Genomic DNA, 24,503 nt, shown 5'->3' with positions numbered 1-24,503 from the left:
AGACGTGCACTCGCGAAAGACACTGCTGAATTTAAAAGGAAGTTTTCGGTAAAGTATTGCTTACCTTAGTCTTTTTTTATTTTTATTTCTGCGCGTTTCATTTCGTTGCACCCCGCATTCTATGTACAGCCTTCTGCCCATGCCCATTTCTGCGTTCAATATTTGTACAAATGGTGATGCTATTTTTGCTCTTAAATATTTTCAGCGAATTTTCTCTTCGCGGTAGATGTATTCTCTCTCGTGTTTCTGTTTTTCGACTGAGATATTTCTTCTTGTTATCATCTTTCATTTTCCTGCAATTATGTATAGGTATTTTTTTCTGTATGTGTTGTAGGCTCCTGTAACCAATGAAGTCTTTTTTTTTCTCTAGATACCAGCCCCTCATATTGCAATGCGCGCCATGAGGGTATTGGGAATAAAAATATAAATAAAACATGTAGCATTTAAATAAATTTTTTCATTAATAGTCCGACGTCCGGTGGTGCACTGTTGTGTACACTTGTCAGCTGCCATGCTTGGCTGGTGACTCTAAAAGGCAAATTTTCTTTCCACGAGGTGCGGAGAAAAGGAAGAGGTAGGAAGGTGAAAAAATGCCAGGGGGGGGGGGGGGGTGTTCTGCGGCGCGTTGTATACTATACTACGCCTCCAGACGCCTGGCAGACGGTGAGCGCCACCTGCCAAGGTTGTTGTTCAGAAGAGTATCGATACTTATACGGTGTTTTTTTTATATGTGTTATTCCGAAAATTTGTTCCTATTACCACCTGCTTTTCTATGATGTGCACATCATAGAAAATCAAGTTTATTCAACTAGACTTATGAAAGCATGTGTTTCACCTGGTTGGCACATAGATTTGCTTTACTGGGTCGTCGGCACGTCCGGTGGCCATATTAAGGGTAGGCTCTGACTGCGGCTATGCTGATCCGATCTCTTTGCGCCGCAGCCGCGAGTTGATGAAGACGACGATTTGCAATGCACAGTGCGAGAATCTGTCATAGTTTTACACAAGTTGTAATCGGCTGCGCAGATAGCATAGTTCTGTCGTGCAGTGGCCAGCAGCCAATCTGTTCGCGCCGCCGTGGTTTGGATACCAGTTGTGGAAGTATGTATTCTATTTCTGCACCCTCAAAGTCAATTACCGCGCATGATTTTTTTTGGGTCGGGTTTGACTCCATGAAGTAGTGCTTTCACACACACAAAAAAACTGCAAGCACTAAACCAGTTTTTTTCGCAAAGTTAACTGCAATGTGGGGCAGGCATAACCCACTTTCTCAGCGGAATAATATTATGCGCACCAGCATGTAATTCGTCGCTGATTTCGGAGGGGCATTGGCTTAAATACTAGGCTGCCTCATAGCGTTCATGTGCTTAAGTAGCCAATGAATGGATAAAAGAAGATATGCGTATTTCGTAATTTCTCAAAGCAGTAGAGAACACTTCACAATATGTGATGTTTTTGGACGCTGTGTTTCCTTTTAGGTAAAAGCTTTGTGGTGTATGTTTCGTATACGCCAAAAATAACGTCTTGTAAAAAAGGCGTACCTATGAGACAATGGCAATGAATAAATAAAGAAACACCACAGCTTGTATTTATTCGTCGTCAAAATTCGTGGACATCGTTATTTTATTTTTGGTTAAAAGGAATGACTCATCCAACACAGCACACTACTTGTTGCCACCGTAAGCACTGGCGCCAAGGGTGTTTGACATGAGCCGCTGGTGACACTGCTGGCAGTGGTGACAGTGGTGACACAGTCAGCAAGCTCCGCTAGAGCGTTGGCAGCCTTCTCAAAAGGAGTTTTCATAAGCATGTAAGGTATGGAACACGCGTTCTTCAGTGCGCTTTCCACACATTTACCGGAGTGGAGTAGGCTGAAACGTAAACAGAAATTAAATATATGAAATAGAGGACATCGTATCACGCAGATTTGCGGCAGAATGGGGACACAGGGCGCGGTGATCAAGGGCGAAAATGGTGGCCAGAGAACTGGCCACGGCCAGTCTCGCCTAAGTAAGACTGAAAAGCTACGGGTAAACGCACTCAAACACATGAGTTCTCCATCCTAGAAGCGCTGAATTACTGTAGTTAACAAGCGTAGAACAGAAAATGAGGGTTCTGAAGCAAGCCTTCGCTGGAACTGAGCTTTATAGAGACCCCAGTGCTTGGTTTTATTGTACACAGGACTACGAGGACGTTCGCGTTTCCGAAATCATCGTGTAGGAGATCGCTAAAAAGTGCGACAAGACGCCGAAATGGCAGAGGGATTTGTCCAGTTGTGAAACGCCGCCCCCTCTCATTCTGAAATCCGACCTCATGCAGACAGCAGACATGACACAGGAAACGTGGAACACCGACTGAGTTCCAAAGGCGATACTTTCAAAATGCCCCAAATATATATGCGAAAAAGTTCCGCTCACTCGGCATGGAATGAATGAAAACCATTAAAAAGGGAAAAGCTGAAAGAGGGAATAATATTTCAGAGATTAAAAGCATTGCCATTACTCAGTTGGCCGACAGCATTTCTTGTATTTTTATGACAACAGTGTTTACGAAATGGGGATTTTTTAGCTTTTCACAATAAGGCTGCACTGGTATACTTAAGCCTGTTCTCAATTAGAACATACAACTACTCATTTAGAGCTTGAGCTATTCTTGGCTAAAAATACCAACTATGATATATGTGTAGTAGCACCAACTTTGATGTTTAATTACTTCACAACCAGGTACCAATGTGTTCGTCTTAACAATGACGTACCACCAAGGCTAAAAATAATCAGTGGCGTCCAGCAAGGGTCTGTGCTTGGACCAATATTATTAATACTTTATATAAACGATTTATCAGATATCGCTTCTATTTATCAGATGACCTCGTTTAACAATATACTTTGATGATGCCAATGTGTTTTTTGCATAAATAGCGGCTGCACACCAACTACCTGCCAGCGATCTGCCCCTTTCGCTGGAGGACGTGCGTGCAGCCATCGACGACCATCTCCGAAAGCAGCACCCCGACCCACGCATCGCAGGAGGTGAGCGCATCGACAGTATCACCGGCTGTCGCGCACTTACACGGTCGCAACGTGTATGGTCCTCCGCGCGCGCATTGGCTGCGTGTGGCCCGGGGAACGAAGTGTGCGTCATGGAATCGCGACGAGTGATGTCTGTGACGGATGCGGTGGAGTGGAAACACTAGAACACCTGCTCCTTCACTGTGCCGCGTTCGCCGATGCTCGTCGCGATATTCTCGCAGCCTATAGGGCGCAGGGCATACTACCAGACTCCATCAAGACGCTATTGTGGCCGCAGGGCAGTGCGCGCACTCGTGAGCGAACATTGGTGAGCCTCTGTGCATTCCTCGAACAAACGGGCTTGACGTCCCGTCTGTTCTCCGTCAGGTAGTTACACGCAGGGACCGAACGCTCCGCGAGTTCTACCTTGAAAGATTAATTACTGGACGCCCCACTCCAGTTGTAGCCAACACAGTGCTGTGCGCGTGTGTGATTTAATTCCTCTAAAATGAACTAACCACGCGCACAACCTGGAAACATTTCTTATTGTGTAAATAGTTTGTACATATTACTTCTCCCCTTATCCTCTCTTCCTGTCCCCTCACCTCATTCATTTTATTTCTCCATTCTGCCTGCTATCCTTTATTTCCGCTGCCCCAGCTCAAGTGCTTCAGTATCGATGGCAGATGCCGGGGCTAGCAAAAATCTTTTCCTTTCTTTTTACTATTATTTTAATAAACAACCACTACCACCACCACCATAAATAGCTGTTGCAAATATAGAATTCATGCTAAAGAATATCTGGTTTCATTAGCACTACGGTTGCATCTGTACAATCTACAACGAAATGTAAGCAAAACTAAATTCATTTTTTTGCCCGTCATTAAGCCTATGAACAGAAACACAACTTTACTATTTAGTAATACTAGAATAGAACAAGATGTTAGCGAGAAGTTTTTAGGAGGGTGGTATCATAGCCATCTATAATAGGACATACTCGCGGATAACTTATGTACAGAACTGATCAAATTTGTCGGATGCCTCATAAATTTACTAATCTGATACCTCTTTGGTTAAATAAGTTGTTTTATTACACCTTATTTTATTCAGGAATATTATAGTGTTGTCTAGATTGGGGAACGACGACCAAAAAAACTATCCCAAATTAAAAAGTTTACAGAAAATGTTATGGAAAATTTTCGAAAATGACCAAGCCGACCCAAGACTTAAGAACGCATTCCATGTTTCTCCAGAATGAAACATTTAATGCTAACTGTATATGCTGTTTTAAACTAGAAAATTACACATGACATAAACTATACAAGAACACTGTATCCGAGTCATATATTCGGTGCAGCCTACGCAAGGCGACTTTAAAAACACGCAGAGTTCTTACTAATTATGGCATGCAACATGTCGATTTCCTGGTCCCTGTTCTGCTCCAAAAATTAGGAGGAAGCAGTGATTTCTCCTTGCGTATATTCAATAGTTTAATAAGGAAGTGCTTATTAGAAAATGATTGTGGTAATATCTGAGGGTATCGATACTTATGTGTTGTTTTGTGTTTGTATAATTGCGCAATTTTGTTCCTATTACAGCCGGCTTTTCCATGATGTGCACATTTGCCCCTTGTTCGCTGTGACTGTTGGATAAAACAAGAGTTCTTGTCAGGCTAAGCCTTTACTTCTTGCGTTTCCTCCTTTCTCTTGTATTTAAATGATAGATAGACTTCAAACTTAAGACTTAAGGCAGGTATAGATGACAATGTAAACTAGGAGTCGAAGACTGTTCTGAACAGTTAGTTTTTAGTAGCTAGATATGTGTTTTAAGAAACGAGAACACCAGGTCAGGAAATCTGTTCAATGCAAGATGCTCGATGGACAAGCTCCACAAAATTTTCACTGCGCTGGCATTTCAAATGATTTTTGGCAACAGTGCTTTGATTTAAAGGCAGGGTCACCTTTGTCGCAATGTCTGCCCGTATATTTGAGTGGAATGCTATATTAAAGAATTTTGGGCATGAGTATTTTATTTATGTATGCGGGTAGGGCGAACAACATTGGGCATACAGGCAACCATCGGATGCATCAAGCTGATTGAGAAACAACGAATGTGCCGGGAGATGTGGCGCCACTTTGATGTAGGTTCGTGTGCCATCTGCGAGTAGCAGCAAGCGGCGACGACAGAGATGGAAGCATGACCTAGAACGCCACATGCATAACGAATCGGAAAGTTGTCGTGGATGCGCCAAGTGTTCATACGAGTAGGAAGCGGCAGTGTTGTAAAGGCAGGCGGCTGTGCCGGAGGATAAAGCGGGACAAACAAGTCGGCGCTCGGTCATCGATGATGATATTTACTTTTCATCGCGCAAGGGCGTCAGTGGCCATAAAGCGCCAAGGTCGTCTTTGGGTAGCGGTGGCGGATGTTAGCGGGCACTACAGCAGGCGCCTGCTGAATAACAGATGGTAGCGCTTTGAAGACTTGCTCGCCAATCGCAGTTTGAAATGTAGAGGTAAGGTTGGGGGGGGGGGGGGGGGGAGCTCCCTGAATGTCGTGAAGAAGTGACAGCTGTCGAGCCACCTCCTCACGCGCAAAGTACTTGATATGATGTAGCAGCGAGCTGTTAGAGGCTGGCATAGCGATGCTGGGAAGCGCGTCACGCTGCGCTGATGGTACTGGCACCAAAATGCGCCGCTTGCGGAGCTCATCGTAGCTCTGGCACAGGATGAACATGTCTTCAACGGTGGAAGGGTTCCGGATGATAAGCATCTAAAATGTGTCAGCTTCTATGCCTTTCATGACGTGCTCAATCCGGTCCGCGTCGGAGGTAGACGGGTCCACCCGTGTGAAGTGGTTGTTTAAATCCTCAATGTAACTGGTGAACGATTCAGTCAGCAGCTGGGCTCTTACTCGCAGACTCTGTTAGGCGCCCAGCTTGCATTTGGCAGGGCGCCCGATGATGTCATAAAAGGCGCTTTTAAAGTCCGGCCAGGTGGTGATGTATGTTCCATGGTTTCTGTACCATAGTCTGGCGCGCGACGTCCAACAGGTAAAACACCACGTTGTTCTACTTCATGGCGTCGTCCCACCGGTTGTGGCCGCCTACCAGTTCGTAGGAGGAAAGCCAATCGCTCACTTCATGGTCGTCGGACCCGCTAAAGTTAGCTGGGTCCAGAGAGCGCAAGGGCAAACGACAGGCGTTGATGAAGAGGCACATGACTGGCTTGCGTCGGTGGACATAGTTGACGCGATGGCTCTGCTGCGAAGCTCCAGGACGTACGCCAAAGGCTTTCCCCGGCACCTCCACCAAGTTATAACAGGATTTACAGAAAAAGCAGCCTAAAGGAAGCTAGCCAAACTGGCTTCCGAGCTCCGAACTTTAATGCAATGATCTTGCGCCGTGCGCTAGTGGTGCTGCTGCTGCCGCTGCCCATCCTCGCCTTTACAATATGAAGGAAGCCAGAAGTCACAGTAACGAAGGATCATAGGGCACTTTTTTATATAATTTGTGGTGTGGAGCAATGGATATTATTAGGAATTTTTTCTCGCTTAAAGATGATAGATTATAAACCAGAAGAAAACCCACATAAAACCGGTGGGATCCGAAGGCACGATCTTCGAATTACGCGTCCGGTGCTCTACCAACTCAACTATCGAGACGGCTGTCCAATCTCCGGATTTCAGGGTATATGTTTAGGTATACCTTACACTTGAGAATGATAAGGGAGTAATTACTCACTGGCGTTCACCTGAACACAGCCATACGACAAAAACGGGAAGCTATACAACTTTCTCAAAAACTTCGCAGTTAAAGAGAAATTCGTCCTTATCAGGGGTTCGAATTCGAGACCGTTACTTCACCGCAGCAGTCACTTGGCCAACTGAGCTAACTGAGATGGCGAGATTATGATAGGGCGATAGCAAATTTTGGTGGATACCAATGAGTAATTACTCCCTTATTGCAAATCTAAAACACCTTAGGGGATTCTCTTAAACATTTGACTAATCTTCAGCGTGTTCATTAGCGCTAACATCGTCCATAGTGGCGAACGTAGTACGTCCTGTATTACGCCGAGTGCCACTGCGGAACGGGATCGAACGGCGAGGGCGGAAGCTATGCGATAACGCTCTTTTGCTTCCTATGACATCAAGGCTGTCATAACCGAGGCCGTCGTTATGACAAAGAAAGGTAAATGGGGGGCTCATTAGAAACCAAAAAGTTCCCCCGTGTTTCTTGGTTTCTCTGCTTTTTGGATTAGCTTAATCCTGACGAAGGCCGGTTGTCACTTCCGCATCCTATATATACCGGGTTACAAGACAAGGAAATGTAAATGGGGGACCGTTAGAAACAAAAAAAAATTCCCGTCTGCTTCTTTTTTTCTCTGCTTTTTGGATTAACTGAGCCCTGATGAAGGCCGGCTGTCACTTTCGCTTCCTATATATACCGTGTTTTCAAGCTAACTTCAGCCAATTATTAAAAAATAAATAATTAAAGACAGGCAGGTGAAAGCAGGTGTATATTGGTGACAGCCATCTTGACCACCACAGGCGATTTTTGTATGGCAATTATTTCATAGTTTAATTAAGCTTAATTATCTAAATTAAGCAATCTTTACTTTAGAGAACAAACCGCATTTGAAGAGTTGTCGAGCACCTTTAGAAACCCCCATTCCATCATTTACGATAAGGCAACCCGCCTGTGTGTCTTTTTTTCCTGCTCTAAAGAAACCCGCGAAATACAAAATAAACCATACGACTAACGCCTTTGCGTGCAACGATCGTGCTGCTCTCAAGCGTGGTTTGAGCAAACGAAATCCCCTGCAGCCTTGGCTCGACGGCGCCGAATCAGCGGCAGGCCTATATGTTGGCGGTGGTTTCTCGTCTGCGTCAGCCAGTTGGCACACATGACTTTGCGAGTTGCCGCCGCCAACATATCCGCTTGGCGCTCATGCGGGGCCGCCGAGTCAAGGCTGCAGGGGATTTCGTTTGCTCGAACCACGCTTGAGTGCAGCACGATCGTGGCGCGCAAAGTTGCTAGTCACGTGGTTTATTTAGTATTTCGCAGGCTTTCTTTGGAGCTGGGGAAAAAATAAACACTTAAGGGTTTCTTTGTCGTAAATGATGGAATGGGGGTTTCTGAAGGTGCTCGACCACTCTTCAAATGCGATTTGCTGTCTAAAGCCTATTTTTATTAATTTAAATTAATAAATTTAATTAAAATATTAATGAATTGCAAAACAAAAATCCTGTGTTGCGCAAGATGGCTGTTACCAATATGCAACTGGTTTCACTCGCCTTTCTCAAGCAATTTATTTTTAACCCCTGGCTCAAGTTAGCTGGGACACCCGGTGTATATATGGGACGCCGCCCACGGCAGGTCAAAGGAGTCTGGCTTATCTCTCGAATTAACCATGTCGTGTGCAGGATGGGGCCGCCATTTTCCTGCGAGCATCCTGAACACCTGCCTGACTTCCTGCTTCTCCCTCTAATACTTGGTTGCTGTTGGAAAACAGTCCGTTACCCTAAAGTATATATCTTGCCTTCGCATTATATGTCCGACAGAAGCCCGTTCCTTCTTTCTGATTTCAAATAGAATGCAATTAACGCACATTTGTTTCCTGACCCACTCTGCCCTCTTCCTGTCTCTTAACGTTGCACCTATCTTTTTTTTTCTCCATAGCTAGCTACGCTGTCCTGAATTCAAGATGAACACCACTCGTTAGCCTCCATATATCTGCACGGTACATCAGTAGTGGTAAGATACAGCAGGTATATACTTTTCTGATGAGTCATATTGCTAAACTACGATTCATGATCTCAAGGAACGTGCAAAGTGCCCTCCACCCCATTTTTATTCTTCTAGTTTTTTCACTCTCGTGAAAAGAATCTGCGGTTACTGCCTGCCCTAAGGGGAGGCGTACCCATCCCACTTGCGGCTACCTTGCTGCCAATTCTAAAGTGTTTTTCTATTCCGAACCTTTTGAGCAATACTTTGGTTTTATGCATATTATTTTTTTGTTCCGTCTTCCTTCTCTGACTGTCTACGCCTTTGATCACACTTTGCGATTCATCTCTGATGTTACTTAAACAATGTTAAACAATCAGCGAGTCGCAGGTTGCAGAGGTATTATCTGTTAAATCTGATCCCCAAATGCACCTAAACCACGACTGTGAATACCTCCAGCAAACTGTATGTGAATAGCACTAGCGACATTGTGCCTCCTTGTCTGAAACCCTTCTTTATTGAAGTTTTATTGCTGACTTTATGAAGGAATATGGTGGCTTTGCAGCCGTTATAGATATATTGTAGTATTTTTGCGCAATGCTCATACAGACCTCGATTTCATAATGCTTGCATGGCAGCTGAAATTTGAACTGACTCAAATGCTGTCTCTTGATCTATGAAGGTTGTGTTGGTTAGATTCTGCGCATTTCTCTATCATCTGATTGAAATGTACATATGGCCTTATGTCGAATAGCCTTTACGAAAGCCTGCGTGGTCATTTGATTGATTAAAGTGCAAGGTTGTCCTGACTCTATTGGCGATTTTCTTACTAAGTACTTGCTGAGTAACAGGCAGTAAGCTGATCGGTGCGTAATTTCTCAAGCCCTTGACGTCTCCTTTCTATGGATTAAGATGATGTTAGCGTTCTCCCGCGCTTCCGGTATGCTCGAGGCCATAAGGCATTGCGTACACAGGGTGGTAATTTTTTATAGCACAATCTTCGTGCCGTCCTTCACGAGATATCCTGTTACATGATCGTCGCTAGCTGATTTGTCCCTTTGCATTGCTCGTGAGGCTTTTTTGCTCCCTCTTTGTTTACTAGCGGGATGTCCAATTGCTCTACACTACTTCTACCTATCTTACTAACGCCATGACTGGACAAGCTACTGAATAGACTTGTGTCGAACTCTTCGGCTACTTCAATTAACTTATTATCCAAATGGCTAATAATATTGTCTTCTTTTCCTCTTAATGCATACATCAGAATAATAACTGTGCATAGCTTCCTCTTCAGTTCTTTTAAGCTACCGCCATTGTTTAGGGCATGCCCGATTGTCCCCATAAACTTTCTTATGCTCGTTACCTTGAGTTTATTGATTAGCTTTGATAGCTTGGCTAGTTCTATTCTTACTGTGTCGTTACTTGCTTTCTCGCTTTGGCGTTTCTTATTCAGCTCTTCTGTCTCCTGAATGACCAACCCACCGCCTATTTATATTGTGCACGCCGTATTGATTACTGTGAAATTGTCGTTCATTGCATGAACATTAAGGTCCTCATCCTTATTGAAAGGTGAGAACTTGTTCCGCAGCGAGATCCGGAATTCCTCTACTTTCCCTGTTACCACTGCCTAATGGATGGGTTTCCGCATAACTAGTTTCTTTTAGTCCTTCTTCAAGTCTAGTTCAAATCTAGGCGAGTTTGAGACATTAACATCTTTTGGCCGCTAAATCTCGCGTTTCCGACAGCCTCCGCATGCTGTACGATGCCAGGCTGAGCGCATAGTATGAAGCCTGTTTCATTTTTAGCCTCGCGATTGGGGCTCTTCCACGGCCACTTCTTGTTCTCTCGTTTGAGGAAAAACGTATTTATGATCCGTAAATCATTTCTCTCAGGGTGAACTCTACTAACACCTGTCATCAGATATGACTAGAGCCTATACCATAGTCGCCCGCTGCCTGGTATCTCACTTGACTCTTGCCTTCTTTGTCATTAAAGTCACCTATCAGTGCACTATACTGTGCTTTAACGCGACAGCTTTAAACGCCTCGCTGCCCAGAAAATCCGGCGTTGGCTTTGTCCGCGTCGGCGTCCGCGTTGTGAGCGAAAAATCAAGAGCATGACCCTGGTAGGTGGTGCCCAGAGAGAAACCTAGGAGGCAGGTGGGCCACCTAGGTCACGTGACCTTGCGGCGGCTTCACAGCCTGCCCATCGGATAGTGCGAAAAATTCTCACCGTAGCAGGTGGAAGTTAAATTAATGATTGGTCGCTCGGGAAGATCAAGCCGGGGCACACAAGGCCCAATGCTAGGAGCACCTGCCATCGCAGGGCAGTGGCGCTTAACCGCTTAATCGCTTAACCTATGCACCACTGCACCAGGATGGGTATGGGTACTCTCAGGTATTTATGAATGTAAAGCAGAGAACGACCTTCCGCAGCTATGGGAATTAATCCACTACGCTATCGCTTCATACCCTAAACGATGATCTTAAGTGTCCCCTCCAATTTTTTTATTTCGGTCATTGCCGTTTCCACGTCCTCACAGAGGCTTCCGACGATCTGTACATCATGGCTGGAACTAGGCGCGTAAGACGACCTTCAGTTCGTAATTTTATTTTGCTTAATTACGATAACTGCCTCCCAATGTTAAATATTTGATTCCTCTATACAGCCAGCTACATCCTGGTCGATGACGAATGCCACGCCTAGTTTTCGGCTGCCTGCTAAACCGCGGTAGCATAGTGCGTGCCCGCCCTTAAGAATCGTATACGCCTCATCAGTCCTCCGAACCTCACTAGGCCCTATGACATCCAATTCGCTGGATAAGGGTTAGCGTTAAACTTTCCAAGGGTCTGTTTGCAATGGCGTCTGTCCGGGGCCAGAGGTTCGCAGTGCACTCAGCTGTGTCAAAGTTCTGACCGCCACCTTGTTTAGATGCTCCGCAGCCGCTGGGGACTTTGGGCCGAGGGTTAATTGATTAATCCATTTAGCAGGTTGTGGCCACGTGCTGCATCAGGGTGGCGAAATCCTGTTCTGTTAAGTTGTCGGTTCTGTTCACCTATGTCTGGAAGCACCTCAGGCCTGGCTATGGGATTCCATCGACGCGCTGAGTTCTTAATTTTTTTATTCTAGTGGAGAGTGCCGCGCCTCCGGAATTGGAACGCCACGCGAAGCAGATATGTAGCGCTACGCCCCCGCTCCCTTAGGCATATATATATAAAAGGACAGGCTCTGTCAGAAATCTATGGCTAAATGAATCGTTTTCAACTTTGCATTTTTGCCTCTACCAACCAAATACGTTTATTCTTTCTATATATATATATACTTATGAAGGAAGCCAACCGTCACCGAAACCAAAGTGCATAGGAGAATGCCTTTTGTTATTATTATTTTTTTAATTCGTGGTGCTGAACGATGGGAGAATAATGCTGCAATGAATCTGTTGCTTAAGGGAAATTAATTATAAAGCAGCACAAAAAACAGCCATGCCGCCGGCGGGATCCGACCCCACGGACTCCGAATTTCGCGTCCGGTGCTCTACCAACCATTTCAGGTCACACTCGCGGTAATTCAGGTAGTTCAGAGTGGTGCTGGTGAACATTCACATGATTCGATTACCGCAAGTCATAAGTACCCACAAGAGCAACAGATTGGACAGCCGTCGCCGCAACTCTGTTGGTGGAGCACCAGACGCGAAATTCGGAGGCCGTGGGTTCGAATCCCACCGGTGACGTGGTTTTTTTTTCTGCTGCTTTATAATTAATTGCCTTTAAACAAAAGATTAATTCAAGCATTATACTCTCATTTTCAGCACCAGAAGTAAAAAAAATCATAATAATAAAATATAGATAAAGAGGAGGAGGGAAAGGCAGGGATGTTAACCAGAAAGGGGTTCCGGTTGGCTACCCTGCACTGGGGAAGAGAGATTAGGGGACTAAAAGGATGAAGAGAGAAGGAAAAAAAGGCATAACACACACACGCACAACGCTGTCACAATTTGTCACTCAATCCAGTCGCTCTCAAGTAGGCAAAGAGTGCCTTGTATGCCTTGAGGGCAGTCGACTGCTGTGGCCACGGACCGAGGATCTCTTGCTCTGTTATAGGGCGAGGATCGAGGCGGTCCAGGGCACAACACAGTGTATGTCTTGCACTCGCAAATGCAGGGCACTCACAGAGAAGATGAGTGATGGTCTCCTCACAACCGCAGCTTTCACAGGCAGGACTGTCGGCAATCCCCATCCGGAAAGCATAGTGGTTGGTCAGGTAACGGCTCTTCACTGTCAGGCAAACGTACTCATTGTCTTCGTTCGGAGGAACTGAATGTTGCACATATGTAAGTTCACGTCGAATGTAGACGATGACTTTAATGGATCTGTTGCATGTGGGTGATGAAAATGCCTTGTAACCGGATATTCGCAAAATTGCCGGGGTCTTCGGTTCACAAATCACAAGAATGGGGAAGTGATTCTCGTAGACGTAGTGCCGTAAATCGGAAATCCGGTACTGGAGCCCACGAGCATTCCATTGGAAAATGAAAGCTTGCTTGACTTTGTTTTGAAAAGACAGGTCCGAAAGAGCCATGATGCCGTCTACTGTAGAGCCGCAAGAACTGGATGTAGCGCGTCCAGCACTTGAAGTGCGCTATTTGCTGCTGGCGTGTGTAGGCTGAAAAGCAGAGCACGCATGGCATTCATTAGTGTCGTGAGCATTGCAATCGCTTGCATATCTGGGCCATGGCCTTGATCGTGCCTGTTGGCTGGATCAGTCGTAGGCGCTGCACACTACTCTGAGTGCGCCAACATCCCTGACGCAGTAGGCGTAGAAGGCTTTGGCAGTGGTGGCCAAGTTGCATCTGAGGCAGCAGGTCCAGCCTCACCAAGCGCCGGGCTCCCTTGATTTGGTACGGTGTTTGGTGGAGGCGGACAAGCTGCAGTTGGGTTTGGGGCATTATTGTCAAATGTGACTGCTTTATTTGACGACCTTCGGCGACGCGAACGACGTCGTCGCACCTTTGCGGCGGCTTGTTTGTGCGTAGAATGGTCTCGCACCATTTTCTTCAGTACCGCCCGCTCGGTCTTTAGACGGGGGCAGTCTTTCGAGGAAGAGTCATGAGGGCCGTGGCAGTTGGCGCACTTCAAGGTAGTCGCGCGCAAACATCACCGCTGTGTGACTTGGAGCATCGCGGGCACACGATGGAGTTGATGCAGACGCCGCTCACGTGGCCGATCCTCATGCACTTCCTGCATTGAAGTGGCTTAGGCACAAAAGGTCGAACTGGATGACGAAAGTGCCCAACCTTCACGTGCGATGGTATGCAGTCATCCTTGAAGGTCAGCTTGATGCATGGAGATCTGCCTAACCACTGAACTTGAATGATGGAAATGCCGTCGGTTGCCGGCTTGATCAACATGGGTAAATCTGCATCACAGATGGCGATGTCAACGTTCTAGATTACGCCAGCCGTAGTGCCACTGTCCTGGAGAATAAGGGGGCGTACACTGATGTTGCCGAGTTTGGTGATTGCGGTTAAATTCTCTAGTGAACTTTGCTCCAGCACATCAATGGCAATGACGTTTTTGAACGGGTTGATTCTGACATCTTTTATGCCTCGCGGTACAAGGCTCTCCAGATAAATAGAGATGGCTTGCCTGTTCGGAAGGTTCAAGTTGTCCGTTCAGTTCAACGGCACAAACAAGGCTGTATGCGCTGAGGAACTTCGCGCCGTGATGATTGTTGGTGTTCTTGATGAGGACACCGTTGACGTGCTCGATGAGGGCTATTCGGCTTGTCGACGCAGTCTGCGCTTGGCCTTCTTGCCAACAACCGGTATGAAACCGTCGTCGGCCGAGGACGAGGAGTCTTCACTTGGCACCGAGTACACAACAGTGCCCTGGCTGCCCGAGTCACTCTGGCGGTGCAGGCGCTTCCTCTGGGCGGCTGCTGCCGACCCACCGGGTTCCAATAGAGGCACAGCAGCCTCCACTTCCATCACCGTGGCAAAAAGGGAGCAGCGCCTCCCTGATTATAGCACAAATTGCCAAAAAACTGCACAGACGTGAAGGCAGCGTTCTGATAGAGAACAACTTCGTCTCCTTCCCATGATAATAATAATAATAATAATAATAATAATAATAATAATAATAATAATAATAATAATAATAATAAAAAAGCTTTCCCCTATGCACCTTGGTTCGATGACAGTTGGCTTCCTTCAGGAGTATGCTCATATATATATGAGCATACTCCTGAAGTATGCTCATACTCCAGGAGTATGCTCATATATATATATATATATATATATATATATATATATATATATATATATATATATATATATATATATATATATATATATATATATATATATATATATATATATATATATATATATATATATATATATATATATATATATATATATACATATATATATATATATATATATATATATATATATATATATATATATATATATATATATATATATATATATATATATATATGCAATGTTCATAAACGCTACATTTAGTTGTCGACGTTTCGGACAAAGCCTGTTTTTTCTCAAGACTGAAGTTACAGCGATTTCTCTCCTCTTCGTAAGTAGTTGCCATTGGCACGAATGTCCCACATATGAGCAAAACAACTAGAAAGCGGACGCAGGAAAAAGATGGGCTGAGAAGAAAAACTACGAGAAAAGAGGAGAAAGAGGGAGAAAAAAAGAAAAGAAAAACGCGCTGTCGCCCGCCGCACACCCTGCAGTCGTGGGGAGCAGACAAACAATAAACAATTATGGGAGGGGAGAATAGGCACTGCGCAAGGCAAGAACAGAGCTGTGGCGAGTAAGGTGCACAGAAAAAAGCGGTGGCGGAATCGCCGAACACATAGTAATTAGAGATTCACTCGCGTGTCGCCTGCGAAAAAGAGTAAACAAATAAAAAAAATAAAATACAGAATGGGCAGGAGACTTCAGTCATCTGGAGCCTCTTCGGCAAGAAGAGTCAAGGCCGAATCAGCGGCGCCGTAAGCATAACTAGACACCCGCTCACTGTGCATAAAAACGCCCAAACACACACAAAGGAAAAAGAAAAAAGGCCGTAACACATCTGAGTTTGAGAAATTGTTGAGTGGGGGGTCAATGCGAATGGCGGGAGTGTTAAAGCGATGCTTCTTCTATTGCACCGCGCTGTGCAATTCAATCTATCTGGGAAATTAGGGGGGGGGGGGGGGGGGGAATGAAGAGCTTGTATTAGCGGATGGGCGAAGCTTCAAAAAGATGCGGCTGGCGAGAAACGACCGAGGTATGTCAAGCCGGCACTCGTAAGGTCAGCACTGGCTCTGCAAGGGACTTATAGGGGACGATACACCCGGGCTTTCATTAATTCGGTGGGGAATTGTTCCAGATTTGTAAATAAAGCACCGTGTCGCGTTGCTGTCTTTCCCGCGTGTTGTTTAACCCACCCTATAGGAATGTTGAGTTAATTGCCTCCAATGGGTGATTTTTTTAAGAAATTTGCTTTTACAAGGGGAGCTTGGGCAGGGGTGGGATATGAGCGCGGTGATTATTAAAGCGAACTCGTAGAGGGTTAACCATGTGCACAATGTACTGCAGTGTGCAGTATGCAGTCATCCAAATTCATGTGTTCCATGTAGCGCTGCTGCATGTTCTTACTACGACTATTATCTGTGATTTACTACGGAACAACAGCACAGATGTATTTGGACCTCTCTACTGCCATTTATAAACCTAAACGCCTTTTCGACCCCCGCTCCGGAAAAGACATTCTTGCACGTGCTGGCCGGGGTTTTAATCTGAAGTTTTAGGTTGCATCTCTGAACAACCTGTTTGCAGTAGTGGAGATACCGTGTAGAACTGCATCGTTTTGCAGACTTGCATACCCGGGTCATAGTCACAGAAAAATATATTGCCTATTCACACAAAACGGCCCATAGCAGAGTGACACTTACGACAGGAAGTTCAGTGGACGTCACAGCCGACAGATTCTCCATGCATAAGCTGCCTAACATGCTCAGGCCTGCGATCCCGAGAACAGCAAGAAAACTTAGTTTGATTCGAACAGATGTTCAGTTCAAAGCGTCGCTGGCGGCTACAGCGCATTGCCAACGAATGCACGTTGTTGTGAGAGGAGGAAGAGTTGTGAAAGAAGTACCGGACTTTCCTGGCACGAACGATGATCAAGCGAGTAAACACTGATTTATGCTCGTGCGAGTGTGTCAGGAATGGCTCAAGGAACGGAGTAGCTGTGCCATTTCTCGTTCATCGCTTATGCTCTACAAATTCCTTCCAGCCGTCCTCATTGTGTTCGCTGCACCGCTCTGCTTGCGCTCGTTAGGCGCAGAGTTGTTCTTCATACCTGTCTTCATAAGAACATGTACATAACCAGTTTGGAATGGATGTTTCATCTAACATAGCACCAAATTCTTTTCAGATGTATTGACAATGCTTCAACCCCCAGAGGATCTGCCCTGTTCGACTTGGACAACCAGATAGACAGCGTAGGAAAAGCAGGTAAAGTAGGCATCCGGCTTCATTGCGGACGTCAACTAGCGGCCAAGGGCTGTTAGCCTTTTTTTTACTGAAGGTGGCCTAAAAACGAAAATCTATGCCCGGCTGCGTCCTTCAGTCGTTAACAGCGACAGCAGTTCTATGAGACTCCTTACCCCCGCCCCCTTCTCCCGACAACGCTTTGTCTGTTGAGGTGACGCGTCCAGCGCAAGTAGTGAATAGCATCAATCTTTGAAGAGCCTTTTCCACGTGCTGCCACCATGTGCTGCCGCCCAACTCAGGGCGGCGCACCCAGACAACGTCCCTATAGATCCAATCTCTCAAACCGGCACCGCCCACTACCTTTACCCTACTGAAGCGCATCCACCCTCATCCACCCAACTACACATCCAGGAGCGCCACCCTTTCATCCACCTATCTTCACCAACCACAAACCCTCCATCCACTAGAAGCCCACAGGGCTTGCAGCGAAAAACAGACTGCAAAATCAAATTAGAATTACCAAAGTTATTGTGGGACTCAAAAAAAACGAAAGAGAAAGGTTCTCTCAGGTCTCTTCAATTCAAATATACTTATATTAGATTGGGGCAACCTAAAAATTTTGAAAAATAATAAGCCCCTGCCTGCACCACTTATATACAACAGGCTTAATCCAATTTAAAATAAATGAAAAGGCCCGAGGGCAGTGGTGTAATTTTGCCACCCTTAGGTGCGGAAAATTGAAAAAAAATGAGGGGGCTATAAAGGACACATAGCGACCCGCAGCCTGGGGAATGGGCCCGGGGAGACTCCCCTGATCTTCCCTGGGACGTAAGTGGAGAGGATGGGTAAAATTGATAGGTTCAATGGTTGTCGGGGAAGGGTTTATGGGCATAGGGATGGGAATGGGTACACGGAGTTTTTGGCTCCGTTCCTCCAATGCCTTTAATCTATTTCTGGCCTGCCTGGCAAGGACAGGGAGGGCGTCAAGATTGCCCAATGGTACGTACGGCCCCACTCACGGGATGCCCGACCACCCACCAAATTCAACGAGCCCCTACCGCCAGAGGCAGGAGAACATAACCAGTGGTCGGCTACCTCGGGCCAATCTAAGACTTTCAGGGTCTGTTTCGGACCTGTCAGCTACTAACTGTCGAGTGCTTTTCGCGTTTTTTCAGACACCGGAAGTATGTAGGGTATGATCCTGCCAATAGAAGCTTAGGTCGTCAGGCTGTCGGCCCTCCGACCCCAGGCACCATGCCCTAACCGCTACGGGGGACCCACCTGTGCTTCCAACCAACCAACCATGCAACTATTTTATCCCAATTAAAATATACACTGGTTCTATTGGGCTAGAAAAAAACAAGTGCCCTGCGTGGGATAGCAGTGCAGTGGGATAGAGAGCTGCTCTCCAGAATCACAAGTCACCATTCACCTCTCCCACCCTACACATCTCCCCCCTTCTGGACGCACCTCCGCCTACATTAAGCCTCCCCAAAAATATGTCGCGCGTGTGAAGCCTTGGGTTAAAGTAAAACCACCAAAGTAATCATAGAGGCTAAGCCTAACTGCTTTTTTAAAACTACGCATAAGATACCTATATGATGTTCCGGTAATTTTCCTATTAGATTCGAGAATACTGATGCGTATCTCGCGTAAATCTCCTTGCGCCGGTGTCGCATATAAAAGCCATAACCCATTTCTGGCATTTCAAATACGGGCTCAATCTCTACGTCGGGCTCCTTTAAGAACAAAGGGTTTTTTGAACGCAGGGGTCCTTTAAGAAGCCAATACGTTTGTACCCTCTTTCAAACCAGGTGATGAACGTATGCCTGGGTGGATTTGCGCGCATACTTAAGTGCACTGTATAGCCTTGTGAAGAAGCTTAGAATGTGCTCATTAACCGTGAACACATTTCTTAACTATAGGAAAGCAAAGTTATGGCCATGGTGCAGGTTACTCTTGCTCAAAGAACAAGCGCGCTTTAAAACCACAGGTGCTTTCGATAAAAGTGTATGCTGGCGCCTTCGGTGCTGTCCAGCATAATCAGTTGGAATGAATGCTGGAAAAATCCGTCACCTTTAATCATATTACTTTTTTGTCCTTTTCTTTTTATCTTTCTGTTTTGGATTTTCTTCGTTATGCATCTCAATTTGGTATCCGTTCGTGCAAAAACGGCTCTGTTTTAAGAACTTTGTCATTTGTGGATGGGTGTTTCTTCTGTACTATCGTTCATTTGCGTGTTTTTCGTTTCTCGTGTAATAACTAGTTAGGCACGATTACCTGCACTGTGAACAACCTTCTGGCTACCATTGCTGCCTTGTTGCACATGCGTACCTGCGCGCCTCACTAATAGGCAATTATAAATGATGTTAAACTTCTTCATTGGAAGCCTAACTTTCGTGTGCCTGTCTTCGGGAATATCAATAAGCGACATGCTATCGCAGCGGTAATGTCTGCTTCGTGTTATCGCAGACTAATCTCAGGCCAATCCGGCGACTGTTTTTGCACACTTGTGTTCGTATTTCCTCCACGGCGTGACCTCCCTTCTACTTTCTATTCTTATTCCTTATGAAAGCCTACATCTTCTACTTAGCTGCACTTCTTGCACTAGATTTCTAAATGTTTACATCGCTTTTGCGGTGAGAAAAGAAGTAACCACAAATTGGCAGGCACAAACCGGACCGGTTAAGAAAGCTGGAACGTCAGCTAGGCAAGCTCTTCATGGGCATACAACCTTATGTTTCATTGTGCATGGAAGGTGCTCACTTAAATAAGAATATAAATTTTGCGTCACAAGCTTTCTTCTCAATTCTGAACACTCATGTTTTTGAGACGTTGTTTTAGATATTTATGGGACTCGTCATAGCTACATCACAATGTTTTGGTGAGGGGTGGTTGTCGTTAACAACAAGCGATAAAAGTCCTCCTTAACCTTCCCACCCTCCAACTCTCATACCTACAATTAAAACCATGATCCCTGTCGACATTTCTCTCCAATTATTTTAGCCAAACTTTATTGATATTGAACTCATTTTTATGTCATAATTCCCGGCGACATTTCACGCCTCGCTGTAAAAATTAGTGCTTCACAAAAGCATAAAATCTCAACAATATTCCTGCAATATAGGAGCCCATAAATGCTAGGATTTGTATTACTCCCCGAATAAAATATATTAGATTCAGATTGAAAGGATGCAGTTATGATGTTTTGGGGGGTTGGGATTTTATAGTTTCACAACATCTAAACTTGCATATTACTTGAAATTTGGCCACATAAAAAGAAACATAGTTTAGAGATCTGGCAAACATGTCATGTTTTCTATATATATGTTGATGCAGTTTTGCACCTTTTTCACAGCATTTATGTAGGGAGCACTAAAACAGAGTAAGGAAATCAGGATTTCTCGTGTTGGTCTGTGAATTAGTACTGTGAACGCTACCTTGGCCAACTAAAATCGTAGACAATATCAGTCTTTCAGCGTTGATTACACACTTGATAAACACTGCTCCGATACCCTGCTTGGCTCTGACCAAAAATGCGCAAGTAATAAGTGGCTTTCACTGAAAATAATTTTTACATTTTTGACTCTTAAACATTCATATTCAAGGCATGGTGTTAAGGATAGATTAATAGGTACTCACTTGCAAATTGGTGACATAGAAATATCAGGCCCGTTTTGCTCTTTCCACTCCTGGATCTTTTTCAGCTTGCATTTAAAGAGTTCCTTGATGTCTACGCAACGGGCAACTACTTCTTCAATACCACGTGATGTCCGGACTGAAAGAAGACAATATCGGAAAATTTTAAAGAGCGTTGAAACAGCTGCCTAATATGAATCAGGGCTTTAACAGTCATGCTTTCAATTGCCGATGTAAATTCAAATGAACATATATTTATACGCATACAGATACAAAGTTGTTGGACAATTAACTTACGCTGCTCTAAAGAGGTTTCATTTCAGGTATGGAAATACCATGACCTTGCACGAAACCTTTATCTTTGTCACTGAAATTGTCCACTATATAAAACTTGCTCAAACATTCTGCTCTGACTATTTTGTATTAACAGGTGACCATAAATATATTATCACTGTTGGTGATGGTAATAGATCAAGGAGGAATATGGCAAGCAGGTCTCAAAGGAAACATTTTGATATCACGATAGCGTGCCCCTAAGAAGAAGACGACTTAGCGGTCCTAGCGACAAGCGCATCCGAGTGACATCGAGAAGAGAACTGCCATCACTCTCGGCCGCAGCCAACTTTTGGCATGAGGTATTTCAAATGCCGACAGCTATTTCGAACTTCTTTAAACTGTCCAGCGGGAGTATACCTTCTGGACTCGAAAAACATAAACCAAAATCTGGGCAACACGAAGACGGAATTATCTGAAATACTCAAAAATTTCCTCCAAAACTGTAGGCAGCAATCAACATTCACCACAGTTAAAGAGCCGAGCGCGATTCGGAGCAGCGCAGGCGGAACAGAGCTGCTCCGTTTTCCAGCCTGTTCTCGGCCACCTTGGCTATAGCCGCACCCTTTCGTGCTGCGTATTGACCTATAGGCATTCGTCGAGCGAAGGGAATTCTGTTCTTCATTGTCTGTCACCTGTTCGTTCGACGTTTCTGCTGCTATTTCTCACGCTACAACCGTGGCTCTGGAATTGAACCAGGGGAGTCAAGCGACTGGAAGAATCACTAATGTCACCAGCTGTAGCACCGCGTACGCGCAGAGAGATGTGAGAATGACTCAGAATTTTGTGCAAGGACGGATAGTTTGTGGTTAATGTTGTGGCGTATCAAAGAGCGAATGCAAACAGAGACGCCAAGCGCCGTCCTCGGTACGAAAAACAAAAGCGACTGAACGCCTAGAAACTTAAACTAAAGCTGTAAATTAAAGGCGGTCTGCCAGTCCAGCCTAGGGAAGTGGCTAACAGTGGATGGTAATGAAGGTACGAAGAAAAGCTAGGGAGCCCAGATGCGCTACTTAGCTAAAATAAAAAACGCGACGTGAGAACGGTGGGATTTTCTGTACTCAAACCTGGCGGCTATCGGAATGCGGCCACTATCATATATGAGGGTTCCTAGAATGCGCCATGCATTTACTGCGGTGAATTTCATGCTAGCACCGTTTTTCGGAGATGTGGTACCAGCAAATGTCTTCAATACTGATCGATACCACTTATTTGGGGCCTATGAGAATGGTGTAGGCAAGTTTCCATGTGAAAGTCTTTTTCTACGTGGTGTAGGTATAAACCACTCGACTGCAGCATGAGATGAGGCAAACGGGTAATGAAAAAATTGGCTTGGTAATCATACCTGTTTGGACAAAGACACAACTGGATAGTGGAAAGCCTAATACATAAATATTTCAAGCCACTAAAAGAAGCGACCGGAACAAAAGATATTCCGAAACTGGCATTTTCATAACCCATAAGTGCTGTAAACTGGGTTACTACCAATTTTGTGTTTTAACTTGTTGATGAATGATTCTCGAAAGGCGAAAAATAACAGTGCATAACCTTTCAGTGACTCAAGTATTACCGCTTATAGCGTAAAGATGAAGCAAAAAGAAAAGATGTACATGGAAGGCACTTTTCAAAGGAGACGGAACTGGAAAACGAAGCAGAAAATCGCGTAGAGAAGCGAGAGAGTTGTGGTGAAGTTCGAAAATTTGGAGCAATTCCTACTCTCTTGCCGGAGGTTTGCGCGTCAGAGGAGAGCACGCCTAGAAATTCTCATTGCAAAGTTCGGACTCCCTTTCTCGGTCCCGCTCCTCATCTCTTTCGGCGCGAGCGGCAGGGGTTTTGCATTGCATCAAGTTTGCGAATACCTCACAATTACATAACAGCTACAGGCAGATTGCATTGCTAATTGTTTCCGAAAGTTCCACATTTAAAAGATTGTTTGAGAATTTTCTTATGTTCAATTCTCAGATATTCTCTCAAGATATTTCGTTTTTCACTTCCTTTTTTAATTACTCTGATATTTCACCGAAGGCGCAATCATTAGTTTAGCACCAGTTTACCCTCTTCTTGGGGCTCTCCTCGCTAAACCCTGGCCTATCCCCCGTCGTGGGTATGTGCCATGTCATGAAGGGAACAATAAGAGAAACGCTAAGCAAAGGGTCAAAACTGAGAAGAAAAAATCCTTGGCATGTCGTTAGGCAGTTCAAACTTCACTCTATTGCAAGGCGGAAAAGTGGGCCTGCTGACCAGACGTGCAAACGACGGCTTCTCTTGCTCTTTCGCAGTCCAGGGATATTCCCCGTCAAAGGAAAGAGTGCGATGTGCGTGAGCCTCAGCAACGCCGGCGCACTAATATGATGCTTATATGCCCCGGTCTGCCAAACCAAGGCAGCGAGCCATGAGAACTATGCCAATGCTTCTCCACTACTCCTGCCAAGACCTCTTCACCACAAGGGAACTCTGCCACTTCAACGGCACGACAATTCGCATTGATGCCTCACCCATCCGGCAACACTTTACAAAGTTTTTAGGAAGAACACTCTTTCATAACACCATTAGGATTTAGCTCACATGAGATCGTTAGGAGTTGACCTCTTTGTTGCCGTCATATATGCCTTCTCTGTGCTGTGATAGGTCTGATAAAAAAAATTTTATGGTGCACAACCACGCGGTTCTTCTGATTGCCTATAGTCACTGGTACGCAGAATCCATACAAAACTTGTGACTTAACTAATGTTCACACCCACACGCGATAGCCTGACTTGCATCGGTCGCGTCACTGTAGGTTGTATCGTCTAAACTCAGTGCGATGTTGATGTTTTAAGCGCACCATAGCGAGCTCTACAGTCTCTTCTGCGGGCTGTATACACGCGGTGACGTCGAGGTTCTGTTTTTCCCTATGTCAGATAGTATTGCGTGCCGAGCTGATGTTGCTTCTCTTCAATAGACAAGGTTGAAAGGTGCTGTGTGGGTCCTCCCCACCACAGCGGCTTTGTAGGCAGAGACGATGGGGCACGAAATTACACTCCAGGCCGTCTCCTCAAACTGTCAGTAAAAGCTACGCATGTCTGCTTTAGTTTTGCTTGAGCGCATCCTGCGCCCATTGTTTTAAGGATGGCAAACAGTTGTTCATCATTGGCTTGTCCTTATGTAAAGAAGAGTGACTGTCATGAGGTCATCCTTAAATGCAGTCCTCCTGCCTCTCATCGCAACTCTGAAGCACCTTGACCCAGGAGGGCGATTTGAAGAATACTTTTGACAGCTCAGTCTCGGTGCCTGAAATCATGAATTTGAAATCATC

The 24,503-nt window shown here is 45.2% G+C and overlaps 1 protein-coding gene across 1 annotated transcript in view; it reads right to left on the bottom strand.

Annotated features, from left to right (window-relative positions):
* Nucleotides 1-1,566: 1,566 nt before the first annotated feature.
* LOC144104152 (uncharacterized) overlaps nt 1,567-24,503 on the bottom strand; it is a 35,113-nt gene continuing 12,176 nt past the window's right edge. Inside the window, exons 5-6 of the mRNA XM_077636994.1 lie at nt 20,879-21,014; nt 1,567-1,871 (exon numbers count right to left, since the gene is read on the bottom strand). Of these exons, the coding sequence (XP_077493120.1) occupies nt 1,634-1,871; nt 20,879-21,014 (374 nt within the window). The 3' untranslated portion in view covers nt 1,567-1,633. The remainder of the gene's footprint in view (nt 1,872-20,878; nt 21,015-24,503) is intronic.

This window comes from Amblyomma americanum, chromosome 9 (assembly GCF_052857255.1).
Source record: "Amblyomma americanum isolate KBUSLIRL-KWMA chromosome 9, ASM5285725v1, whole genome shotgun sequence".
Lineage (NCBI taxonomy): Eukaryota > Metazoa > Arthropoda > Arachnida > Ixodida > Ixodidae > Amblyomma > Amblyomma americanum.
Note: the sequence above shows the minus strand (reverse complement) of the source record. Positions and strands in the feature narration are given on the sequence as shown.